General features: G+C 37.6%; 1 protein-coding gene across 3 annotated transcripts in view; it reads left to right on the top strand.

Annotated features, from left to right (window-relative positions):
- The window catches only part of LPIN3 (lipin 3), a 61,404-nt gene that overhangs the window by 31,935 nt on the left and 1,771 nt on the right, over positions 1 to 27,698 (top strand). For 2 of the 3 annotated variants that reach the window (XM_032217307.1, XM_032217306.1), the window contains exons 2-19: positions 1,174 to 1,374; positions 3,270 to 3,365; positions 4,337 to 4,581; positions 8,543 to 8,650; positions 9,863 to 9,980; positions 10,955 to 11,411; positions 13,296 to 13,395; positions 14,254 to 14,432; positions 14,691 to 14,787; positions 15,929 to 15,998; positions 17,861 to 17,938; positions 18,287 to 18,351; positions 20,104 to 20,236; positions 22,105 to 22,253; positions 23,550 to 23,636; positions 25,768 to 25,920; positions 26,257 to 26,371; positions 26,509 to 26,612. In XM_032217307.1, the coding sequence (XP_032073198.1) occupies positions 1,183 to 1,374; positions 3,270 to 3,365; positions 4,337 to 4,581; positions 8,543 to 8,650; positions 9,863 to 9,980; positions 10,955 to 11,411; positions 13,296 to 13,395; positions 14,254 to 14,432; positions 14,691 to 14,787; positions 15,929 to 15,998; positions 17,861 to 17,938; positions 18,287 to 18,351; positions 20,104 to 20,236; positions 22,105 to 22,253; positions 23,550 to 23,636; positions 25,768 to 25,920; positions 26,257 to 26,371; positions 26,509 to 26,612 (2,546 nt within the window). In that variant the 5' untranslated portion in view covers positions 1,174 to 1,182. The remainder of the gene's footprint in view (positions 1 to 1,173; positions 1,375 to 3,269; positions 3,366 to 4,336; positions 4,582 to 8,542; positions 8,651 to 9,862; positions 9,981 to 10,954; positions 11,412 to 13,295; positions 13,396 to 14,253; positions 14,433 to 14,690; positions 14,788 to 15,928; positions 15,999 to 17,860; positions 17,939 to 18,286; positions 18,352 to 20,103; positions 20,237 to 22,104; positions 22,254 to 23,549; positions 23,637 to 25,767; positions 25,921 to 26,256; positions 26,372 to 26,508; positions 26,613 to 27,698) is intronic. The other variant, XM_032217308.1, reaches the window with a different exon arrangement.

Below are 27,698 nucleotides of genomic sequence, written 5' to 3' on the forward strand. Positions count from 1 at the left end.
TCTAGTCCAACCAATCTTGTTCTAGCAAGGCTCAATGTTTAGTGCCAAAAAAGCAGTTCAGCAATTGATTTTAATTAGTGCATTTCATTTTAGAGAAACAAAAGAAAGTTGACTTTGATGAGACCATAAGTTTTTTTTTAAAAAAAAAGATTTTATAAAAATATATTTATTTATATAGACTGAGGGTGACAAAACCAAAATTTTAAGATGCAACTCACAAATGTCTATACGCTAGAAAACAAACTGAACAAAATGTTCAGATTCTGATCCACCATGAGGAATTAGGATATTTATGATTTTGGCTCTCGGATTTGCACATGTGAAAACTTTACTAAAGATAAATGGCTTCTCTTCTACAATCTTTGCATTTTCTCCAACAGTCAGTCCTGGATGAATGGAAGCAGCCAAGCCAAGATGGGGATGCAGAGGGCTAAGATTGCTTATTTTCCATTTTAATTATTATTATCTCTAACAGGCTAGCCCAGGGGTCCTCAAACTTAGCAACTTTAAGACTTGTGGCCTTCAAGTTCCAGAATTCTAGGAGTTGAAGTCCCCAAGTCTTAAAGTTCCCAAGTTTGAGGACCCCTGGGCTAGAGGATAAAGGAAAAAAGACTAGGGCAGGCCCAGAACAGTGGTGGGTTCCTACTGGTTTGGACTGGTTTGGCTGAACTGACAGTAGCTTGGCGGCCTGGGTTGCTGGAACTGGCAGTGACCCAGGCCTGCCATGCCCCCAAACCGGTTTTCCCAGCGCTGCCATCTTGTTTTTGGCTTCTGCGCATGCGCAGAGCAAATTTTGTTGTACTGTGCATGTGTGCGCGCACATAGAGCATCCCTGAGCAAACTGGCAGCAGCGGTTTCTGGAACCACTGGCCCAGAAGAACCTTGTGGGTGGGTGCGAGCAATGGAACGGAGGGGGGATGGACCTCATGTGTGGAAGACACAACCTGAGGTTGACTTTGGCATAGGACATGTGGAGAATTTTTTTTTGCTGTGGAATAATGTTGAAAACTTGCAAATTTGTGAGAGATGGGAGCATTTAGTGTTGCATTAATTTCCGTAAGGATACCATTTCTTAACCTCAGAAACTGTTGCTGGGTGATACCATCTAACCCTGTGACAACAGTTAATGTTTTATTGAAATAGGGTTTTCTTTGTTATTCTTTCTCCTCCTAGAGTCAGACAATGAACTATGTGGGCCAGATTGCTGAAACTGTGTTTGGCACGGTGAAGGAGCTGTACAGAGGTCTGAATCCAGCCACCCTCACGGGCTGCATTGATGTCATTGTGGTAAGGCAACCAGATGGGTCCTTGTGTTGTTCACCTTTCCATGTGCGCTTTGGGAAGCTCCGAGTTCTGCATTCCAGTGAGAAAGTGGTAAGTAGTTACAGATGTGTGGCAGCTGATGCTTTAATTTTCTGCAACTTAAACAGAATTCCTTCAGGTTCAGTGTGTTTGTGTGTGTGTGTGTGTGTGTGTGTGTTTATGTGTGTGTGTGTGTGTGTGTCTTAATTTGGCAGGATGCACATTAATAAGTAAAATAACCATGTTTTCAGGCCATTAAACTGGGACAAAGCAGGCTTACATCGGGAAAGTTGGCACTTTTATGAAATGTGGCCTTTTATGGAATGTTCTTTCAAAAATTGCTCCAGCTTTGGCTGCTCACTGGAACCAAGATGTATAGTAAGCCTCATTACATTATGCTTCTGATGCCCACCCACTCATTCTCTTTAGAGTAGAAAGTGGAAGCATATTATAGCCACTTGGCATGTTCACAAATCTTTATACTATGCATGATACAAAGATTTCATGAAAGAGTCTAATAATCATATCATGAAAGGATCTAATAACCATCCCAGTGTTTTGTGCTTCAGCCTTCAACCAGAATTTCTTTGACTGGCAATGATTATTTGCTTATTAAATGTATATGTTGTCCATCTCACTATTCAAAGGGAAATGAATGATTACTATCACTATCCAAAGTGATTATGAACTAACATATCTGGAAGGAGAAAAATATATCTCCTGTATTGTCAATTCATTTTTTTTCATTAGTCTCTGAAAATGCTCAATACATGTAAAAAAAGTTGGAATAGTCTCCATTCCTGTTTACTTTTTAGCACTGAAAAATTCAACATGCTTTGAAGCCTAAATCTATCTGCCTCATTTTATTGTTAACTATGCCACACATGGTATAAACAGCAGAATTATAAGATCGTTTTTATATAGCCTCAACTACCAAAGCCATATTTATTTATTGAATGTGTGTGGCACTCAATCGCAATCATTCTAGCCAGATTACTGAATTATAATACAAACAACAACATCCCATTTACCAATTACAGCATCAAAATCAGCAACCAAGAACAATGAAATTCTAGAGGGCTTGGCTAAAAAATACATTTCAAACTCTCTCCTCATCTGAATAAGGAGGGGCTAGCTTCAGATTCATAATGTAAGCCCTGTTATACTTAGAATAATAATTATTTGAATAATGGGAACTAATTGTTTACGCTAAATCAATCTGTAGCAAAGGGCTAGTTAAGTCATTTGAATCAGAAGGTAAGTATATTGCCTTCTGATATTTTTGGATTAGAGGCGAAGTCCTCTGTGTATCTGTTGAATGACGTACATTGCACAAAGTTGTCTCTCTGTGGAGCCATTGCAGCAACACACCAGTTGCTTTTAAACTGGTCTGTGTACTTTTAATCTTCTTGCCTATTTCCTGCTATGTTGAAATCTGTCATTCCTATGATAAAAAGAAGAAACCTCCACAGCAGAAAATGGAACAGGAAAGTGGCATTAATTAAACTGGAGATGGGGGAGTTGAAGGACATAGCCAGATCCAGGGAAGAGCTGAAGAAGCTTCTTGCATGACAAGTGAAATGTCTTCAAAGAAAAACCAGAAAGTCCAGTTGCCTCTTGAAAAAAGCACCTTTGGGGCAACCATAACCTGGATGAATGAGAATCTCCATAGACACTCAGTATTTATGCATGGAACATCAGATGGAAGACTCCTTGTTGGAGCAGCACTGCCTTTATTCTTTTTTTTTCTCTAAAGGTGACAATTCGGATCCAATTTGGATATTAGCAGTAATTGAGAAACAGGAAGAATGCTGCTGAATAAACTTAAATTTTGATCTCTTTATTCCTAAATGTTTGTGGACCGGATCTATTTTTTCACCCTCAATTTCTGATACAGGAAATGGTTGGAATTTGTTGAGAAATGGTTTCCTAGGCTTAAAATAATTTGACCTTTCCTTTTTTATTAGGTTGACATAGAAATCAATGGAGAGCCAGTCAATCTGCATATGAAGCTGGGTGACAATGGAGAAGCCTTTTTTGTCCAGGAGTCAGAAGAACAAAAGGTGGGCATATTTACATGGCATAAATATGCATCTGGCCATTTCTTTCCAGACATACTTCTTAGTAGGCCTGACTACTGATTCTCAACATTGGCAACTTCAAGATCTATAGAGTTCAACTCCTAGAATGCTGAGAGTTGAAGTCCATGCATCTTAAAATTGCTAAGGCTGAGAAACACCGGGTTACACCAAAGACATAGTATTCTTAAGCCCTGTTGTCTGTCTGTCTGTCTCTCTCTCTCTCTCTCTCTCTCACACACACACACACAAACACTCTCACACACACTCCCCCTTACCAAAATGAGATTTCTCATTGATTTCTCAGGTTTTGCTAGGAATTGCTCTTCACTGGGAAAACTTGAGAACATCACTGCAATCTTCCCCTCTGAAATATCCAAGTCCAAATAATATCCAAGGCATATGTTCATCATTGGAGGTCTAGATAGTTTAACTTTTTTTTTAAAAAAAGATGAAATTTCAAAAGAGTTGTTGATGAGACATTGTATGCTCTGCATTTTTTAATTTAATCCCAAGAAACAAATATTTTAAAATCTTTTTGAAGTGTTTGTTAATAATGTAAAAAAAAAAAAAAGGTTGATGGAGAAGATCCAGCTCTTGCAGCTGCTGCTTTTCCCTGACTAATTGAGTTGATTTTTCCCTGGTAGACATGGGGTGAAACTTATCCATAGTTTCCTGGACTTGTAAAATCAGAATATGTAGATCTTCTAGTCCAGGGGTCTCCAACCTTGGCAACTTTAAGACTTGTGGACGTCAACGCCCAGAATTCCTCAGCCAGCAGCTGACTGAGGAATCCCGGGAGTTGACGTCCACAAGTCTTAAAGTTACCAAGGTTGGAGACCCCTGTTCTAGTCTGCAGTCCTTGTTTTATGTTTGGTGCTGAGTTTGCCTAGAGTTATGGCTTAAACCTGACTCCATCCTGGCTGAGAAGCTGATTTGTGCTCTCTGTCTCCCAGGAGAGGATCCCAAGTTTCTTGTGCACATCTCCCATCCCCACTGAGAAAAGCATCGATGCTGTGGCCAAATCTGCCAAGTTATATGGGAACTCTGATGACCTGGGCTCCGATATAGCTGCTCGTAAGAAAAGACGGCGCAGGAAGAAGCCAAAGAAAAGAGAATCATCTGCAGATTCAACATCCGAAGAAGAAGGAACTGAGAGTGAGAGATCTCTGGAGGAGAAGCGAAAATTGTTGATTTCCAAGTAAGTGTGTATACCAAACTGGCAGTAGTACTGTCTTGTCTTCAAACATTTGCTGTTTGATTGTTTTTAATTGAGATGGCAGGTACTGAGTTTGGAATCTTTTTTATCTGAATTTATCCCCCTTTTCATTTAGCTGCTGATCTGCTAGACCCAGTATCCTTGTTTTACTTATACGGGTAGTCTTCTAGATACAACCATACTGAAGCCTGCACATCACGATAATAAGTCGTGATGGTCATAAAATAGGTTAACCCTTCGACTCACTCAATTTTGTTATCCTTTTTTGGTGGCGGTTAAGTCATTAATGGTTTGTTATGGTCCAGTTTTGCCAAAACCCAGAAGTAAATACTGGTTTTAGGCAAAAGGGTCAAAAAAGGTTATGGGAGCATGGGATGTTGCAAATGGCCGTAAATGCAGGCAAGTTGCCAAGTGGTCACATAACTGCAGGGCTGGGGCAGTCATCAGAACTTCAGAACTGGGTCATAAGTACCAAAGTATGCCGTAACATAGAACAATCACTAAGCAACCAGTTATAAGTCGAGGACTATCTATATTCAATATTCAAGCTGATATATTGAAAAAGCAAGTTAAGAGGGAAGGATGAAGCAGCTGTTAGTTCTGTGAAAAAAAAATGCCTAAATACACTGGCCTGCTAACTTCCAAGGGTTTGTTTATAATCTGAAATCAATAAATGAATGACAGATGTAAAGATAACCTACCAAAATAAATTATTCTAAAATTAGGGTTAGTTGTTCGCCCTAAAGACAGATAGAAATGTCTTCCATGATTTTAATTATGAAATTTGCATAGCTTTATTGGAAAGGAAATCCATGAAAAAAAAACATTGCACACTTGGTAATCTTTATAAGATGTGGATTTGGTATTCTAAAGCCTCTCTAATTTATGTTTGACCAAACTGAGTGTAATTAGTCCTCCATATACTGTGTTTCCCCGACAATAAGACAGAGTCTTAATTTCCTTTTGACCCTGAAATAAGCATTTGACCTTATTTTCAGGGAGGTCTTATTATTTTTGAGATGTTGGAGGCGGCGAGCGTGGTCACTTCATGACTGCTGCTGTGTTGCAATATTTTTGGGGAAGGCTTATTTTTGGGGAAGGACTTATTTTTAAGTGCATACGCTCAAGCCCGATTGGGCTTATTATCTGGGGAGGTTTTATTTTCAGGGAAACAGGGTATTATGATTCTTCACAGGCTTTATGAAAATCTTTTATTTTCTACCTATTCCGATCGGGGGAACAGGAAGATGGCTAAAACTGACAACTTGAAATAACTATCAGTTTGTATTTAATTTGGTGGATCAAACTTTCTCGAAATATATTACTGAATTTTAAGAGACCATTGGCAGATGTTCAGGTTTCAGATTACTTGATCTTGTCTAATGAGAATTTGTGTCATGGTTGATTGCCTTTTCTATATTTCAGAATAATGAGGCCCACTGGGAGAAAGGTTGCTGAACTTAAGACTTTTTAAGTCTGTAACACTTCAAAATCTTAATTTCTCCCACAGTGTTTATGCATTTGCAATTTAATATATTCTGCTGTAAGGTAATGAAATGTGCTTCGAGTCTCTGGGTGACAGAATGGCATTTCTCTAGCCTTCTTGTTTTCAAGTAGGATTTAAGTGAAATAATGTCTCAGCTTTTGTGTTTTTTTCCGAATGCAAATAAGAAGGCACACCCTCCCTATTCATGTCATTTTCCCAATACAAATGAATTCAGATGATGAAATTCTCAAGTTTACTCATGTACAACTTCTCAGGTGCGATCTTTGAATTTGCCGAGTGATCTTCTGAGACAAAAGACAAGAAGTGAGAACTGGCTCTGTAGCTTTTAGAAACAAGTCTGTTCAAATTTTCATAATAGTTTAAAGGTTCCAAAGATAGATGTTACTGTTCATGAGTGACATGGGAAAAAAAGATATAAAGTCAGATAACACTTGATATGTCCTAAGGATTTGCCTCACTAAATGAAAGCAATACTAAGCTAATGAAATATCAGCCTTGCAAATAAAGTTCCAATAGTTTTGGGTCTTTCTTTCTTTTTTTCTTTTTGCATTTCAAATGCAAAAGGAGGTGATGGGGAACGTGGCCTTTGGCTGCAGAATTCCTTCCCAGGAAAGCTTGCTTAGCATCTTCTTTGAAGCTATTATAATGGCAAGAGAAACCCTTTTAAAAAAAAAATTTCCAGGATTTTTTTCATTAACATAATATGTGCAGTTTTTGTTTGTTATACTGCTATATATGCAGTGAGCATTTTGTTTGTTATACTGCTATGTATTTATAATTTGAAATTAAAGTCTCAGGGAAACTTGTTAAAAATTGGATTGTAACTGCTTACAGTGAACGAATGAACAAGGTTGCAGTCATGAACCAGAATTTGATTAGCTGGCATGCTTGCCTGCCACATCTGTCAAGAAACATTTGAGCTTGGAGCCCAGTGAGACTACTGTATTCTGGCAATCAATTGATTGAAGAAATCACAGTAGCATAGTTGGCTAATTAAAGCTGAATTTATTTGTACATAAGCAGCATGTTCCATTCCCAAAACACACTGAGATATTTTGAGTGCTTGTGACAAAACTCCTTATTTGGATTATAAGAACCACCTGAAAAGTCTAGGTCAAAATCATTTGGGAGCAATACAAACGTGAATGCATTATTTTGCCTGGTCTTCGAGACATGTATCTTCTTCCCATCCCAGCCCTCCATGATGACAAAACATCAGAAACAAGCTGGTGCATGAATAACAGGGTTGCTTAAAATATTCTTATTTATACAAGATTATGGAAGCAATAGCAGCAGGATTAATTCAGCCTCTTATGAATTTCATGTGTGGTCCTATCCTTGTGCTTAGAAAAATGAGGTCTGTTGTACATATATATAAGATTCCCTTTCTCATTTTTCTGACTAGTTTCTCAGTTTTCCGTCTTTGCATTAGTTTACATTTTTTTAAAAAGATTCATATATATATTTTCATACCTTTTACTTTCAGGATATGGAATAATTGAATACATTCTTCTAATAAGCACATTGTGCATGCATGTTCTTGCAACATAATGCATTTTTATCTGTATTATTTTTGGGATATAACCATTTTTTTGTTCAGAAAGTTGCACTGAAAAATACAGATGCAAACAAATAATTGCAGCTTGCTTTGCTGTAGACTTCAGAAGAATAAAGTAGTTAAGCTTGCATTATAATGTGAATTGGAGGGATTTCTATTCATTCCATTCTTTTTTCTTCAACTGCAATTCACAGCAACCACAATTGGGCCTGGAATTTTGGTTGTTAGTTGTTGTGCCCAATTATAAGGGCCTGCATGCTGCCAAATGCCCAAATTTTGATCACATGACTGCAGCTGTAATTTCAGGCAGGGTTTGTAGATCCCTTCATTCAGAGTCATCATGACTTTGACAATCACTGAACAAACAGTCATAAGTGAAGGACTGCCTCTATTATTTTATTTCTGCCTCCTGCGTAGTCTGCAAATGGCCATTCTGCAACCATCATTTGGTTATTTACAAGTCTGATGTAACCCACAGAGCTTCCCAGCACTGCAGCTGTCACAAATCACTTGAAATATTTCTATGCAGTGCTCACAAGAGCCGTGGTGACGCAGTGATTAGAAGGCAGTATTGCAGGCTAATTCTGCTGACTGGCAGGAGTTTGATTCCAACCAGCTCAAAGTTGATTTAGCCTTCTATCCTTCTAAGGTTGGTAAAATGAGGACCCAGATTGTTGCAGGCAATATGCTGAGACTATAAACCACTTAGAGGGGGATGTAAAACTTTGTAAAGTGGCATATAAGTCTAAGTGCTATCACTAGTGCTAAGGCAGCCATGCAGGTAGCCAGCACTATAGTTTTTGGTCTATGCACATGAATATCACCTATCACTATAGAGGTGTCTTTGTACCTAACTTCATTCTATCTTTTCTCATTAGTAACACACTCTACTACTCCTTTGGAGATGTCCCACAACAAGAAGATGGGACTCTACAACTTCAAGAAGTACATCCGTACTCTGATGGAGAGCTAGCTCCCCTGCAGAGGTAAATATAGCAGAGATGCAAAGGAGCCAAACAGGTCTACTTGTCTGAATATGAGATATGACTCAGGAAATGCAATGGTTGTACCAATGGATCCAGGACTATCCCATCTGTATGCCATTTCTGACATGATGCATCTGCTTTTTTAAGAAAAGAAAAATTCCAGTTTCTATTGGGACATCCAAACTTTTTGGACATATTTGAAGAACTCTGGATCTTGGCTAGTATGGGAATATGGAGTCACCATGGTAGTATTAGAAGAGCTGAAATATAACAAGTTATTCAAACTTGGTATTCTCTGAAGAGGTTAATGACATCTAAGGGGTCTAACTCAATGGTGGGATACAACCGGTACGCCCCGAAACGGGCATACCGGTGTTTGCTGGGAGTATCAGGTACCGTTCCAGTACAATGCTCCAGAAGGCCCGCCCACCCACTTGTCCTCCTTACTGGTATTTGAGCTGATCAGGGCTTCCGTGCACAGAGTGTATGGCGCCTGCGCGATGCTCTGCCAAGCAGCTGGAGCGTTGCAGAGCATTGCAGGCAATAAGTACATATGCATGTGCTGCACATGTGCATGTGGTGGGTGCCAGGCCCCGTTGCACCGTACTGGTTGCAATGGGATCTGGAACCCACCACTGGTCTAACTGGACATTATGGTTGACATTTAACTAATATCTAGCATTTCTGGAGAGTAAATAGAGGAAGGCTATTGGACTGAGCTTTTGGGGAGCACAATGGTTGAAGAAGAAAAGTGATCTTGAATAATTCTCTTCCAGTTGCTTGTATGTCCATAGAAAAGGACATGTGGCCTCTTCAAGTGTCCCAGAAGCTAATACAGAAGAGGTGATGATACTATTTCTTTGAAGATAGTAGGATTGGATCAGTTTTGGCCAAAGTATTGATTGGGAATGAAGAGTTTCAAGTCATGTGAAATGGTGGAACTAAATGAAAGAAAAGGATAAGCACTCTTCCTTAGGAGAGACTAGATGACAGGAATAAAATAGCTAGATTCTTTTTCTAATCCTTCAATTGATTTTGCTCTCTGAAGTTACTGGTATTCCTAAACTCCTCTTTCCTGATCTATTACATCAACTCTTATGAGGATTTCTTGATTGTGCTGATTTCTATCATGCATTTACCAGCAATAGGTTAGGTCACCAGTATTTTCTGCTATCAATACTAAAAGGGTTCTGGTTTATCTCCTTTCCCCAGCCTTTCTCAAAGTTGTTCATCTGCTCCAAAAAGCGACTCTGAATTGGAGATCAGAAATCCTGAACTACCTCTTGGTCCTGAATCCCAGCTACAATGGTCCTGGGGAAGACTGCCAGAGGTGGGTATAGATAAAGGAAGGATCTCTGAGATGCATAGCTTCATGTCTTATATGAATAGATGTAACAATGTTTCCCATTATTATCATAATCATAAAAAAGAATACCTACATGTTTATATGTGTGACTCCCTTTTATAGTCTTTATAACAGGATGGTCTAAAATATACCTAATATTTCAGAGGGGTGAAGACAGAAACTGAAATACACAAATAAATGATATAAGGTAGGCAGGGATGTATCCCAGGGTTTTCGGTATTTTAGTATTTTCCTGGAGATGGATGGACGGATTTACTAGACTCTCATGCCATTTATACCAGATTTATACCAATCTGTAGTTGGGTTACAGACCTACCTGAAGGGTCTGAAGAAAGTACAGTTTTCTAGTTTTTAGTGATTGGGCAGAAACCACTAGAAATAAGTGGTTTCAATCAGTACTATGGTTATTTAAGGTTTATACTACAATTTTGAAATTGTCATTGCTTCAGAGTTGCAAAATTTTTCAGCAACTTCACTCAACAAGGATCAATGAGCCTAGAAGTCTGGAATCTACTTGTGACCTTAGATTGTGCTTTCTGATTTATATCAATATATCATAAATTGACAAATAATTGTAAGTGAAAATAATTTAAACCAAAGTGCGTGACTTTATGAAGACCCTTATCTCTTTTTTACAAAACAAGATACTTCAAAACATGTTATTTATATTTAATATTTTAATATTAAAAATCAAACTTAATTTTAAAATTAAATTAAAAATTGTTATTTCATTTATTTGCATTGTTTTAACATCCTGCAATCTTGGTTTGAATTACGGTAAAATTACTCATTTGGTAGTAGTATATTGTATACATGTGCATGCATGATGCAATAATAAACACATGTAGAGTTAGAGGGGAAAAAAACAATTGTGTCCCCAAAATCATTTTGTTTTATCTCTTTTGTGAGATGTTTCACAAGTCTTTTTCCTTTTAAAGATGAGCAAATTAGACCGTGTAGAAGCAACCAAACCTGTCTTAAATGTCTGTGAAACAGCAGCCAATGACCCAACTACTGTTATCCCTATGGACGAGACAACTCACTTTGTGGCTATTACAGCTGGCTCAGAAACAGTGGGAACAGTGGACTCTGATGATACAGCATCTTTTTCCATAATTAAGCCAACCCCTGTTTTTCCTTCTGGAAATGGACTTCTGGGAGATGAAGAGCCCCGTCCTTCCATTTGCATGGCTATAGATCAAGTGGGCCCTGATCATGGACTTCCAGGAGATACAGAAGTAACAGTACCAATTGCAGAAACTGACAGATCAAATTCTATCAAGGAGTCAGACGTGCAAGCTACATATCCAGATTTGGAAGTGCCTCCTTTGAAAAAACCTTTGTCAAACATAGAACCCTGCAGTGGTCCAGAGGTGAACCAGGAGAAGAGGAGGAGTAAGTGGAGATGAAAGCTATTACAATAGAGTTGAGCAATCTGTCAACAAAGTGTAATAGGCATCCTTAAACTTAAAGATAATTTTTTGCTATAAGAGCCTCGGTGGCGCAATGGTTAGAGTGTTGTACTGCTGACTGCCAGCTGCCTGAAATTTGGCAGTTCAACTCTCACCAGGCTCAAGGTTGACTCAGCCTTCCATCCTTCCTAGGTAGGTAAAATGAGGACCCAAATTGTTGAGGTTAATATGCTGCCTCTGTAAAGTGCTTAGAGAGGGCTGTAAAGCACTGTGAAGTGGTATATAAGTCTAAATGCTATTGCTATGTTGATCAACCTAGAATTGAGCCTTCCAAATGTACTTGGAACTCTCTGAAGAATCTTTTCCTATTCTCTTAAAAAATCTTGAACCTTATTTATAGTTTGAGGCAGTGGTGGGTTGCTCTTACTTTCACCGGTATGCTGATCACGTGCTTGCACGTTCTGTTCACGCACATGCCTGACTTGCGCTATGCACACATGTGCAATCCACCACCTCTGCGACAACCAGATGATTGTTGGGGCTCGCGCAGGCACCGCATGCTGTGTGCATGTGTGCACTTTGCATTTTGCCATAAAAACAGGCATAGAGCATGGGCAGGCAGGTGGGCCAAAAGGGCCACCGTACCAGTACACTCTCAGCTGCTCTGGGCCACTACCAGTATGCCCATACTGGGCCATACCCGCAGCAATCCATCTCTGGTTTGAGGATAGGGAAGCTGTTCCATTTTTAATCTTCTTCAACACATTTTGTCCCTCCCAACCTTTTTCCATACCCAACTGTAGAAACCACCGAGGCTCCTAAATCAAGTACAGGTAGTCCTTTACTTACAACCATTTATTTTAGCAACCATTCAAAATTAGAATGGCACTGACAAAAGTGACTTACAACCACTGCAGTATTCTCCCATGGTCACATGATCAAAATTCAGCAAATATTTGTGACAGTGACAGCATCTTGTGGGTCATGTGATCACCTTTGGTGGCATTCCCAGCTCTGTTTGTAACAAAAAAAGTCAACTGGAGAAGTCAGATTTGCTTAGCGATCATATGATGTGCTTAATAACTGCAGTGATTTGCCTAGGAACCATGGCAAAAAAGTAAAATTGGGCACAACTCATTTAACTATTGCCTTGCTTAGCAATAAAAATGCTGATCCCAATTGTGGTTGTAAGATGAGAACTATCTGTACTTTCCAAAGGTCTGTTTACATTCTGTTTCCCTAAGAAAGAGCCCTCCAAATGGAAATGCCGCTTTAGGATATTCAGTCTGAATTCAGAACTCTATTTTGCAGACAATGAGACAAATGAGTTTATAATGTCCATGTCCCTTATTATTAAATGAGGAAAGGGGATTAATTACATTAATATTGATGCAGTTTTCTTGTCAGACTCTATGCAACTTACAATATTCACAGTACTGAAACATATAATGAAATACCAAAGAAAACCAAATCAGTTGCTGACTTCTAGTTAAAAACATTTGTTCCTAAATGCTCTGTACAAGAGGACTGCTTTTACCCATTTTACAAAGGATAAAAGAGTGGGGAATTACCTGACTTTGGGCAATGTGTCATTACATACAATTCTGACCATTTTGTGTTATTCCAGTCATCAGAAATTGAAACCACCTGGATATCACCTTATTAACTAAATCCTTGGTATTCTATGAAATTGTTATAGGATTTTAAAAATAATAATTTATACAGTATATAGATATTCACTGAGATATTTTGTTGGGGGGTGTACTGTCTTCCTTATTAGGGTGAGTGATTACAGAAATGTCTATAGAAATACAGTTTCTTCATTCAATTATTTGGGCCATTGTAATCATTTCTTAATCTCTTTAAGGTTCCATAAAGAAAAACCCTCACTTGGGACCTAGTGATATTTATTTAGATGATCTTTCAAACCTGGATGCGGAGCAATTAGCACTTTATTTCCCCAAGAGGTATGGCTATTGTTTCTGATTTCTTTGGACAAACTATAGATGAGAAATTAAAATTATTGAATTCAAGTTACAGTAGGAAAAAGCATTGAATGACTTGACCAAAACAAAATGCAGGGATTTAATCATGACCAACGGCTACATAATCTTTGTTTAAAAGTATTCATCAAAAGGAAGCCCATGGTATACCAGAGTAGCAAGTTTCATTGTTTGACAAAGTTTTTTCTAAGCTTCAAGTTTAGACAGTTTGGTTTCTTAATATCTTATTACCACATTAGAGAGAAGGTGAAATTTGAATTCCATAAATCTATAATGCATGTATATGGCATTAAACTATGATTTATGTGCAAACTGTTTCAATAAATGTGAGACAACATGCCTATATTCAGGGTGGTTAATATTAGTCCAGTACAAGTAAGATGACATTTTAGATGTGTGTGTTTATAAATAAAGAAAGCAAAAATAAGGAAACGTGATTTCCCCCCCAAAAAAGTACTGGATTCCAATTTCTACCAGTCTAAGGGCTGTGAATAATGATTAGAGAGAAATTGGAGTTCAAAGGCTATAGGGTTTTTTTTAACCAGAATTTAAAAGAAAGAGTTATAATTTAAAAGATAAAGTCATAATTTAGTCTGAAGAACTTTCTTTAGTACACAAATTGCCTCTCCCAAATCTTATTGTAACAGATGATCCAGAGATGAGTATAATAGGGAAGTTTTCCACAAATAAGTAAAATATGTCATCATTTTTCTTGCCTTAAAGGAATATAGGGGTTCACGTGGTATATTGTTATTATTATTTAATAACCACAATAATAACATGTATAACATGCTATTGATGTTATTATTATTTGGTTTACAGTGATGCTGAACTGAATTCTCCACAAGCACAATCTGACCCTGGAATCTTCTCTGATTCCCCTGTGCTGAGTGGTGCAACAGGGGACAGCAATGCAGATAATCTGCTGGAATCTACAGAAAATAGCCCCATTTGCTTGTCTCTCTGTGGAGGTCTTGGAGATGATGGAGAATTAACTCATGGTATGTTTAGAGGGAAAGGAGGGAATGTGATTTGGTACTCTTAAGAGTTTTTATAAAGATCTGACTTTGAGTTAGCTTTCTAGGGTACTATCTGATAAAGTTATTCTAAAGGAGATATTTATTGGGTGGGAAAAATAGTATCCAGTTACTGAATGAATTAGGAGACAACTATCTATCAAATAGCTCCCCTTTGAGGGAGATGGGCAGTTTATAATGAAATATGAAATGTAAATGTAAATATATTGCCTTCCATTTTAGCAGAGAAGTTTATGAAGCATATAGTGTCCTATCAGGAGTTTGCAGAGAACCCAGCAATTCTTGAAGACCCAAACTTGGTAATACAGATCCAAAAGAAGTGAGTAGAAATGCCACTTTCATTTGTGGTGTTTGTGTTCCCCAAAAGAGCTTTGTGTAGCCATGTACATGCATGAGTGTGCGTGAGTGAATTCTAGTTGTATTCTGCGAGAAAAATATTAGTCCGGCCACTCCTTAAAGGCTGCTTTGCTGAGTTAGTGAATTTTGCATGAAGATGGAACTTACATTCCCCTCTTATGTATTCTGGCTCCCAATTATTCCCCAAAATGTTTTTTTTTAAAATATGTGAGAATAAAAGCTCATACACTTTCATAAACTGAGTTCAGCAACCATGACAGCAGAAAATATATTGTAGCTGAAATTGGCTTGTCATGCGCTGGACTGCAAATGTTATTACGGGCTAAGCCTTCCATCTAGAGCAGTGGTTCTCAACCTTCCCAATGCCGCGACCCTTTAATACAGTTCCTCATGTTGTGGTGACCCCCAACCATAAAATTATTTTCATTGCTACTTCATAACTGTAATTTTGCTACTGTTATGAATCGTAATATAAATATCTGATATGCAGGATGTATTTTTATTGTTATAAATTGAACATAATTAAAGCATAGTGATTAATCACAAAAACAATATGTAATTATATATTGTGAAATATTTATTCCTAATTACAAATAAATGAAATCTTGTCTGGGAAGTTTAAGAGCAGGCTCCCGGCTCTAAGTGGAAAGAGTGCCTTTCTTTTAAAAAGAAAAAAAGGAAAGAAAAAACAAAACAGCCACCAATTCTTCCTTTCTTTCTCTTTCTCTCTCCTTCTGTCTCTCTCTTTCTGTGTCTGTCTCTCTCTTTCTGTATGTGGCTCTTTGTCTCTCCCCTCCCTTCCTCCCTCTCTGTCTCTCTGTGTATCTCTCTGTCTCTCTCCTCCCTCCCCCATCTCTGTCTCTCTGTGCCTGTGTCTGTCTGTCTGTCTGTCTGTTTGTCTCTCTGTCTGTCTGTCTGTCTGTCTGTCTGTCTCTCTCTCTCTCTCTCTCTCACACACACACACATATACTGTGGTCACTTCACCTCCTGTTCTTCAGCAGCTGCACAAGCCGACATGGCGTGCACTGCCCTCTTCTGACAGTTGCCTTGTTTCCAATGGAGGGGGTGGGACAGATTATTTTGATTCCCCTCTCTAATTGCAGATACTACAATTGGGCAGTTGCAGCTCCTATGGTTCTCTCACTGCAGGCATTCCAAAAGAATCTTTCCAGAGTAAGTTAATATTAATTTGTGTTTAGTAATGAAGTATAATTTCTTAGGTTTTTATGTTTCAACATTTAAAAAGTGGTATAATATAGTTTCTTAATCTCTAGAATGGTAAATAATTTTTACCCTAATAAACTAATCGGTATTATCTCTCCAAATGTCCAGACTAATTTAATCAGGACTATTGAGAAGAAAACCTTTTACCCAAATTTTCAGGTTATCTTAATGCTTTTGAATGCTATTACAGCAATCATTTATCAAAACTGACTTCTTTCTGTACAGCTTTTATGAATTCTTTTTATCTCATTTCCAGAGAATGATAATCAGACTTATAAGATGAATTTTTAAAAATGACAATTCACTTGCCCATATAGGTACTTATATTTTATGGACATGATGTCAATTTTCTGTTCAAACATTAGATACTGGGATTGGCAGTTATATTCCATTTTCCATGTTCCATTTTTACAATCCAAATGTAACTACATATTGTGTACTCTCATAAATTCTTAAAACATTTAATAGGATACTATAGCTTACTATGAGATTATGATATTTAACAAAAGAAAACCATACATGAACTGTATACATCTTCAAAATTAATAATCATGGAAATAATAGAAGAAAGTGAGGAAAAGATTAATGGAGGGTGACCTAATAAAATTATTGATAAGTAGACCAGCTTCCCATAACTTGACGATAATGCTCAAATAACTTTTTTCTTGTTACTTGTTAACATATGACTTAGGTTTATTCTCCAATTAAAATATATTCATCATATATTTTTAAAAAGTAGGGCAGATTGCATAAACTAAGATGGTGAATAGCTGTTGGCTATCTGTAAAAACAAATGCTACAGAAGATAACTAAAGAAGTAAGATGCTCTACTGCAAATCTCCCATGGTTCAAAGTATGTTTGTATAATGAAGTAGCAAAACAAGTTAAACTTGATGTCATTGTAAATTACAAAGAAAGTATTACCACCTATATTACTGTTCATAGTTCTGCCTTCATCATTTTGCCATTTCTTGTATATTAACAATAGAAAACACTTTAACTTAGTAGTTAATAGTTAAGATGGGTTTTATAGATTAAAGTTTAATATTGCAAATTTCATTAAATTCCTATTGTGTAGATTACATTGAATACTTTTCCTTTCATTTATTGGAAGAAAAATACATAATTAAATTATATTTTTAAATTTTAAGCAACATAGTCTTATCATTAACCATTTCCACTTCAACTCTTAGCAGGCTGCCAATTTGGAAAACTTTGGCTTTTAAATTAGTACCCAATATGTCCAATTAAAAAAAAATCAACCTTGCTGTGACTTCAATGAGAGAAAATATCTAGCCTGTTAGCTTTCCACATAGAATTTAAGCAAGCCTTTTTACTTCAAAATATATGCCTCCGTACTTATTTCCACCACAGAATAGGGTCTTAAGCTACTGTATATAAACAAGGAACAAATCTCATACTTACTAGCACTGATATTTATCTTGTCTCTTAATGAAACATCTGCAAGCAAACCACCAAGCTGAGAAATCCCCACAGCCTCCACAGAATAGGCTTTGTAGTTCAGTGCCATCCTTCATCCACCTTGAAAGCTTGGAAACCTCTTCTGACTTTCCTTTTTTTTTTTTTTTTTGCTGTCTTGAACCAATTGCAGCAATACTCATATACGTCTATCTTATTCTTGGGAACATTGAAACTTGTGATCTGATTGATTCATTCTTGAATTAGATATTTGGTATTGATGACATGTTTGGAGGTTAGGGATTATCCAATAATTGTGGAACTGTTACAATCCTGCTTTTGGATTCAAACCAATTCACCATAATATTTCTTCATCTTTCTTGTGGTTTCAGAATGCTGTTGATAGACTAATGAAAGAGAAGATGCCCAAGAAAGTTGGAAGGTGGTGGTTTTCTTGGAGGCGAAAAGAGGTACATGTATTGCAATATGTAAAGGAAACATCCCTCTATAACATCTAAAACAAAATGTTGCAGTTGAAATGGACTTCTGTCAGGTGTACATAGGCCTAGTCAAATTAGGTACTAACACATCTCCCCTTTTATAGAGTTATGGACAAATCTGCGATCTTTGTAGCCAATCCTTTGTAGCAGAGATGAGTTCCTTAATTTAATGAAACATTCTGTAACATAGTAGGTTTCCCATTCTGACTGGGAAATCTGGGATGTGTGATCCCAACTTATCTACGTGACATCAAATGGAAGAAAGATGATTTACTGCTTGAAGGAATATTAACTGAAGGTAAATTTATGTATCTGTAGCATGAAATCAGTACCAGGAAGTCCAACAAAGTAGGCAAGAATCAGGAGGACACATCTCTTCAGAGGTAAGTTGTGATTTATTGATATTGCATTGAATTTGGCATATCTAAGGACATGGCTGTATTTTTGATAAATAATTATAGTGGACATTTAATAGTTTTGATTAAAATGTCTTAACTCAAAATGACAAATAATATTTATTACCATGTTTCCCCGAAAATAAGACAGATCTTATTTTCTTTTGACTCCCGAATTAAGCACTTGACCTTATTTTCAGGGAGGTCTTATTATTTATGAGGTGCAGGAGGCAGCGAGAGTGGTCACCTCATGGCTGCTGCTGTGTTGCAATATTTTCCAGGAGGGCTTATTTTGGGGGGGGCTTATTTTAGTGCATGCGCTCAAAAGCCCAATTGGGCTTATTAATCAGGGAGGTCTTATTTTCGAGGTAACAGGGTAGTACAAATCCACATTTAAAGCTTACCTTAAAAATTTGGAAAAAATAATTAGCCCTCTTTCCCCTCTCATCCCATTCCTTGACCAGAATTTTATTTTAAATACTATATTGGTTGTTTATATTTAATTTCAGCTGCCATTTATGTTATTTATTGATTTTTCTATTCTGTTTTTAAGCTAGCACTTGTTAGCAACCAAGAACTGTGTATCTGAGATGGGCAGCCTACAAATTAAAATGAGTCAATTCAAAAGGACCTTGTAGCACTTTTTCAGGATAATACATTTTATTAAAAGGTATATACACTTTTGGGACTGCAGCTTAGTTCATCAGATGCAAATGCAAGTTTTTCTTAAAAACCTTGGAAAACCTCAGAGGACATTTTGGGATTTAAGTTCAATTATCTGCTTTTAGACCTTTGTAACATAGAATTTCTTTCAAGTCTATTTGTCAGTCCTCAAGAATTAACAGGCTTCCAGGGAAGAAATAGTGAGTAGCAAACAGTCCAGTTCCTTGTAATTCCTTTCCAGAACAAAGGGAGGACTTGAGATCACCCACAAGTACTCCATGCAATTGCTTCTCATGGGGGGGCCACAAGAGGTGGTTCCCAGTGGGTTTAGAGCTTTGGGAGATAAGGGAATAGCCATCTTGCTCAAACTGCATTTGGTGCCATTAAAAAGGACACTGCATTTGCATACTTTCTTTTCTACTAACTTTTGGAAATTGCTTAAGTGTTTTTCAGCTGTTAGGTACCTTTGGTTCAACAGGTTTTACAGCACCATACGAGTTTCTTTCTATCTTTAACAAAAAAAAAAATTACATGCAAGCTTAAGGACTTAAACAATCTTTTGGAATAAACAGGAAAAAGTTTGATTACAACTTTGATTTTGGAAAATTATAAATAGACTAAGCCTCCAGATGGATTTGAAATAAGATTTTGGAGTTAATTATAAGAATCCTTCCCATAAGAAAATGCTTTTGTTTTAAATTCTCATAAAAATGATAGTATGAGACTTTGAAGGTTGGACACTAGAGGGAACTAGAAGGAACTAAAGATTATATTTAGAGAAGAAGAAAAAATGACTTCCTAAAACACAATGAAGCAAAATATTTAACATTGGACATACTGAAGGATATTTTTGAACAATGGACTCAGGTGTTAATTTTAAGAGTGTCTGTTTCTATATCCCCTGTTTCCCTGAAAATAAGACCTATCCAGAAAATAAGCCCTTGTAGGGTTTTTAATTCATGTGCCTAATATAAGCCTTACCCCCAAAATACCCATATTTGACCCATATTTCACCCATATTTCTTAGCCTTTACTCTCTTTTATGTTGACAATCTATTTTGGTCCTGTGAACCATAGGAGACAAAATGATTCCTCCAGTGATGAAGATGTTGTACCCTCCCATCAAGGAGACAGATCCATACCAGATGCTATTACACAGAAATTTCTTCCAACCTACAAGAAGTCCTTAAGACTCTCCTCTGATGAAATTGTATGTAGCTTTGAATTTTCTTTTCTATATATTCCTGTTTGATTCAGAAGAGAACTTTCTGTTCAGAGAATGGCTGCCAAAACAGACTACCCAATTGGCCTTCCTCTTAGGTGGACTTCATAGTTACTTTCAAACTTCTAAGTTATGTGTTGCATGTTGGGGGGGAAAACACCAGAGTTTAGCCCTTAAAATTAAGAAATGTTGGGGCAAAGTGGACATTTGGAAGTGTAGCTTAAAATATGAGTAGATGATGAAGTTTTGTGGGCCAAGTTTTTCCTCTGTTAACTGATCATAAATAATTATTTTCCAAAGTGGTGTACAGTAGTAGTATTTATTTATTCATAAAATATAAATTTCCTTTTTTTGATCCAAGAGCCTAAAGGAATGTTTGTAACTCTTTCTTCCAATTTTTCTCCATTCCTGGAAGTTGCTTAACTGGAGAGAAAGTGACTGGCCCAAAGTCAAGTCACCAATGAGCTTTCATGACTGAATCTCACTAGTTCTGCTCTAACTACTACATTGTATCACTTCTCTAGTAGGTAAAACATTGAACTGAAATCACTGAAATCCAGGTGCAAGTCCTCAATCAGGTATGGAGCTCATTGGGGACCTTTGCGCCAAATACTTTCTCTTAACCTAATGTGGCACTCCATTGCATCATGCAGATAAAATAAATGATAACTATGTAAGTCACTTTGAGATCTTACAGATCAGTGAAGCAAAGGCTAAAATTATTTAGGCGTATACAATTTGTGGCCATATCTGAATGGAAAGTTTGACTACAGCCTACAAAATAAGAGACAAGACCAAATCTGAATTTGCTTTAAATGGAATTAAAAATAATGCTTCTATACAAAAAGTCAATATTTCTTTTGTAAAACTCTGAAAGCTCCATTCAGTGCTTTGGAAACAGGACATGAGTGCTATAATACTTAGATTTGGAAGTGATTATACAGCTCTACTTTTTTTAAAAGTCGGACCAAAAGAAATGTCTATTTATATTTTAAAATTCAGAGTTTATTAAGAAGAGATAATATATAACCAAGTCTTTCTCAAGATGAATTTTGTTTAATTCATTTTCAGTGAAAAGTAGATAGTCACTAGTCAAATATAGTATGAGCATCAATTCCTGTTGTTCTTTTTATATGAGCATAAATTTCAATTGAGAATTATTTTAATATGCATTTAATTCTTTAACATCAAGATATTTTAAAATCCTAATTTCAATTAAATTGTGACTTTGTAAATTAAGTAATTGTTGAGCAACAAAGAAGACTCTTTGGTGTAGTAGCTTCACTTTTCCAAATAGTATAAACATTTGAGAGAAGCAATTTTGTGATTGACAGATGAGTTGCTATATTATGTCTGATTGCTTGTAGAGCAGAGAAAGAAGACCGATGTTATCCTTGTGTTCACATTTATTTGAAATCAAACAGTACTGAATTCTGTGGCACCTCTAAGTAGAAACAGAATTAGACATATAACTAACAAAACTGCTCTGAGAAATGCCATGCTCTAAATTTGCGATGATGAACCTATAGCACATGTGACACAGGTGGCACACAGAGCCTCATCTGAGGGCACATGAGGCATTGCCCTATGTCAATTGATTTTTGGTCTTCCGGAGGACGTGGTGGTGCCCTCCCCAGGCTCCAAGAAAGACATGTGCTTGTGTGTGTGTGGGCAGTGCACACATGTGCAGGTGGCAGAATGCAGGGGGAGATTTAATTATGCATGTGGGCACGCATGGACGAGCAATAGTGCACGCGAGTGCACATACTTTTGGCACCCGAGGGAAAAAAGCTTTGCCATCACTGCTCTAAATAAAGATACTGTAATTGCTTCTTTTTCCTCTTCTTTTGTTGTAGAAAAAGCTGAACCTGAGGGACGGCCCCAATGACGTTGTGTTCAGTGTGACCACTCAGTACCAGGGTACATGTCGTTGTGAAGCTAACATTTACTTATGGAATTGGTATGATAAGGTGGTGATCTCGGATATTGATGGCACCATCACCAGGTAGGTTCCCACTGGCAATAATGCTTCTTGTAATACTTGACGGTGGGCTCTTCCATGCCACCATTATTTCCTCTTACCATTTCCCCAAAGGGGTTTAAAAGTGATCTGTAGTTGTCTACACTTTTGCCAGCCTTGCCAAGCTTGTAGAGAATGTGCACACATTTCTCTGAGTTCACTAGTTACTTAATCTATGATCTAACTGAACTTCAGATGGTGATGAATTTTTTTAACCCCCCCCCCCCATTCCCCCAACTTCACAGTTTACAAAAGACATGTGAATGATTGCTTTCAGGGAAAGCTTTCTAGATATGATGCATGTTTTCCTTGAGTGTTTAACATTTGCTTTATGATGATGAAAGGCAGTGGTAGGTTGCAGGCGGTATGCCCCAGTATGGGCGTACCAGTGCCTGCCTGAAGCACTGTGTACAGTTCCGGTATGGTGCTTCGGAGGGCCCACTTGCCTGCCCGAGCTCCTTACCTGTATTTGAGCTCTTTGGTGCTTCTGCACATGTGCACGGAGCACACAGCGCCGGCCCATGCTCCGCCGAGCAGCTGAAGCATCGCGGAGGCTCACGGAGGCATTGCAAGAGATAAGGACGCATGTGCACACGTTCATGTGGTGGACGCTGGGCTCACTACTAGTGAAAGGATAGCATATTAGCAATTTTGCAACCAAGCATTTTTATCCCAGTAACTGTAAATGTGTTTGCAAGTTATTGCAATTGCTAGAATGGGAGAAAGGAGTAAATACATCTCACCAATGCCTGCAGAAAAACAACAGGAAGAGGATGCTGGAAATCTCAGCCAGTGTTGCTCATCCTTGACAACATGCTAGCTGGGAAATCCTGGAAGTTGAAGTCCATACATCTTAAAATTGCCAAGATTGAGAATTGCCGCTCTAGGCAGTGGAAGGAGAGATATAGCAATAGATGTCGTGAATGCTGCTGGGACATGGCAAGCATTGCAGAGAAAATTAGACTGGCATAGAGATTTATGCAAGTTAAACAAAATCAAAATCAAAGGGTCAACCTGTTTCTACTCAAAATACATAACTTATATGGACTAAAGAGTTTCATTGATCATTCTGGGGAAAAAACAGAAACAACCTGGCTTGCTTAAGCTCTTAGTGGGCTGAAACCAAAACAAAAAACATCCATTTTAGAATTGGTTATCTTGAAACATGTCACTGCATGTCCAGTTATGAACATTCTGCTTTCACTGTTGCGTCATATATAGAATAACTTGCAGTTACATTGTGTAGAGTTCATTATATACCTGTTTTTTTTTCCTCATCAGGTCTGATGCTCTAGGGCATATCTTGCCACATCTTGGGAAAGACTGGACTCATCAAGGCATTGCTAAGCTCTTCCATAAAATCCATCTGTAGGTATTGGTAGTTCAGTGATATGAAGATAACACTATAGTGTACAACAATAACTCTATTAACTTGCTGATCCTTTTAAAATATTAGATCCCAATTCCCACTTCCAAGGCAAGTCAAGCTAGCTCTCCTTTTTGTTACACATATGCCAGCAAGCAAAATATTTTTAGATAGGTTATTGTTATATAAGGTGACTGCTGATGATGTGTGATGCATAGAGAGCCGAGGTGGCGCAGTGGTTAAATGCAGCACTGCAGGCTACTTCAGCTGACTGCAGTTCTGCAGTTCGGCTGTTCAAATCTCACCGGCTCAGGGTTGACTCAGCCTTGCATCCTTCCGAGGTGGGTAAAATGAGGACCCGGATTGTTGTTGGGGGCAATATGCTGACTCTGTAAACCGCTTAGAGAGGGCTGAAAGCCCTATGAAGCAGTATATAAGTCTAACTGCTATTGCTATTTCTATATCTCATGAAGATTGAATCTTTTGTTATTTTTGAAAGATTAATAGCAATAGCAATAGCAGTAGACTTATATACCGCTTCATAGGCCTTTCAGGCCTCTCTAAGCGGTTTTTACAGAGAGTCAGCATATTGCCCCCAACAATCTGGGTCCTCATTTTACCCACTTCGGAAGGATGGAAGGCTGAGTCAACCCTGAGCCGGTGAGATTTGAACCACTGACCTGCTGATCTAGCAGTAGCCTGCAGTGCTGCATTTAACCACTGCGCCACCTTGGCTCTTAGCTTAATAATCTTAATAATTAACTTTATTATTGAAAGTTAAAAGAATCTTCTTGCATACTAGCCATTGAAAATCATGCATCTGCCTGACTTAATCAATTAGATAGTCTAAGTCAGAGTTCCCCAACCTTTCTGGCTTTGCGGACCAGCGGGGAGGGGGGGGGGTTCATTCCATGTGAGTGGCCAGCAAGCAAGCACAACTCCATTTGTGCAGGTGGCTTGCACACATGCCCACCGCCCACACAAATGGAGCACACATGTACCTGCACTCCCGCTGCTCACGCAAGAGGATTATTAAAATCTATTAAAAATGCATTTGTTGCTATTCAATTATTTAGGAAGCATTGTCTTGAAAATATTGCTTTTGGTATCAACTACAGATTAAAACCTAGCCAAATTGCAACATTTTGCTGATTTGAGCAAATCCCTCCCCCCCCCCACAAAAAAGCGAAGTAGGGTTGGACATGGTTAGTACTTGGTTGGGGTGCCAAAAGGAAATCCCAGGGCTAGGTTAGACTGGGAAGTCAGAAAAAAAGGATGATAATTATGACAAACCATTTCTATACAGCCCCAAGCTATATGTCCAAAAATTCTCCATGTGTTGAATTTAACTTGAAGGAATCATAGTAATTTCTTCATAGTAATTTATTCACCTTATTTGCCTATAGTGACACTGTGGTGGGAAATCAAATTTGATTGGCAACATTATATCTATTATAGGATCCCAGATTTATTTGGATTTTGCAGGGGGAAGGACGGTGGCCTAATGCAGACCATAAAAGAACACTGAAGTAGGAAAATATTCATTTGAAGAACAACTATACAGGTAGTCCTCAACTTACGACCACAATTGAGCCCAAAATTTCTATTGTTAAGTGAGACATTTCTTAAGGGAGTTTTGCCCCATTATATGACCTTTCTTGCCACAGTTGTTAAGTGAATCACTTGTAGTTGATAAGTTAGTAACATGACTGTTAAATGAATCTGGCTTCCCCATTGACTTTGCTTGTCAAAGGAGACCACATGATCTTGGGACACAGCAATGGTCATAAGTACGAACCAATTCCCAAGCATCTCAATTTTGATCACAATATCAACCTACAAAGTGAAAAATGGTCATAAGTCACTTTTTTCAGTGCTGTTGTAACTTTGAATTGTTACTAAATGAACTGCTGTAAGTCGAGGACTACCTGTATTTGATGTGGAGAGGTATTTTAGAAATACTCAGAGAATATTACTTTGTTCTATTGCTTTCAAATGTGTGTCCTTTTGACCCAGTTGTAAGAGCTGATCAGGAACAAAAGCAGTTGTACCATTCCTATTGGAGGGGGAGATCAGATGAGAGGGCTGTTAAGCAAAATGGCTTTATTCCATTTGGTATCATCTCCATTCTAGCAACGGATACAAGTTTCTCTATTGTTCAGCCAGAGCTATTGGCATGGCCCACATCACCAAAGGATATTTAGAATGTGTCAATGACCAAGGTTGGGTGCTCCCCAAAGGACCGATCCTGCTTGCACCTAGCAGCCTCTTCTCAGCATTTCACAGGTAAGTATTTCCATGTAATGAAAGAGGGTGGGTGTGTCTTACATTGAGTGAGCACTGTTTTACTGCTTTCTTCGGAGATCATAGAGATTCCTAGTAGTGGAAGGATGGGATGTTTGAGTAAGTATCACCTGGAATTCATTGATTATGATTCTACATAAGGAGGAAGATGAAAGCTGTAAATTAAAATTTTGGTTTGCATCTGGAATTACAACCTACCTTGGTGCTGGAAATTAGTACTTTACCATTACTTCCTCCTCTTTTTAAATTCGTAAGTACTTGACCAAGAAGAGGGAAAAGCAGTTCACCTTTCTAAACTATTTATCCATTGCTTTATAGGGAAGTAATTGAGAAGAAGCCAGAAGTGTTCAAAATTGCCTGTCTGACAGATATCCGAAATTTATTTGGTCCCAATAGCCGGCCTTTTCATGCTGCGTTTGGGAACAGACTAACTGTGAGTATCAACAGAATGAGGAACATGTGTAGTAAAGGGAATGTATAAAGGAAATATCTTACCTTTGATGATTATGATTATGAGGATTATTATTATTATTATTTTGACATATATGCTGCTTGTGATTTCTTCAACAGGATGTCTATGCTTACAAGGAAGTGGCATTGCCAGAATCCCGCATATTCACTGTAAATCCCAAAGGGGAATTGACCCAGGAACTCATAAAAATTACCAAGTCCACGTAAGTTTGCAAATCAGTCCATTCTTTCTCAGTGTGTAAAGGACCTTGAAGTTGTAAAGAACAATTTGCTTAAAACAAAACATGTAAATGGATAATATAGGCCAAAACTATGCAGTGAGAGGGTTTCTTTCTCTATCATGTGATTCAGCTGAAACATTCTTTCATCTCTACCAACATCATTCAATCATATACAGCACAGACATAAAGCTTTCTCCTAATTGTGCTGGATTTGAATGCAATCCTGTTGGATACATTCTAAAAGGTTTTCCCAGCATTCCATCCAAATCCAACACAATTGGGAGAAAACTTTAATAAAACCTGAACTTATAAAACCTAATCTACATTTAAATTACATCAATTTTATTTTTGCTCTGGCTATTTCTAAAAAGTAGAAATAGCAAGGGCAAAAATAAAATTTATCGAATTTAAACATATATTTTATAAGTTCAGGTTTTACTAAACTTAAACAGAGTACCATTTCCCTATTCTAATGTTTACAATTATTCTATAATTTTTACAACTTTTGAAGGCACTTTGGATGTAATTTCAAAGGCCACATGTAACCTGGGCCTTCAGACTGTGCATCAGCATGTATAGAGGAAATTATGGAAGCATTAATGGCAATGTCAGTGTATTATATGGCAAATGTTCCTAAAAATGATATCACAACCAAAAAAAGCTTATTATGGGTTACCACTATTACTGGAAATCTCTGTAATGGGTTTAATCGGAGATCCATAGTTCAGGAGTATGTGCATGGGATGGACATAAGAGTATAATTGCATTTATTAATATTAAAATAATAAATAAACAACATGAGTAAATACAGGTAGCCCTCAACTTATAAGTGTAATCGAACCCAACATTATAGTCATAGATAATGCTGGTCATTAAATGGGTCACCATGAGATCAATCTAATTTTATGAGGTTTTTTTGCAATAGTTATTAAATAAACTGATTATCTGCCATGAGTGGTAGTTGTTTTTTGTGTGTGCCAGAAACAGGAAATAAATGCCAGTTTCTGGCAAAAAAACGTAAATCATAATCATGTCTCTGTGAGATGATGCAAACAGCTATAAATGCGA

This window comes from Thamnophis elegans, chromosome 5, assembly GCF_009769535.1.
Source record: "Thamnophis elegans isolate rThaEle1 chromosome 5, rThaEle1.pri, whole genome shotgun sequence".
NCBI lineage: Eukaryota > Metazoa > Chordata > Lepidosauria > Squamata > Colubridae > Thamnophis > Thamnophis elegans.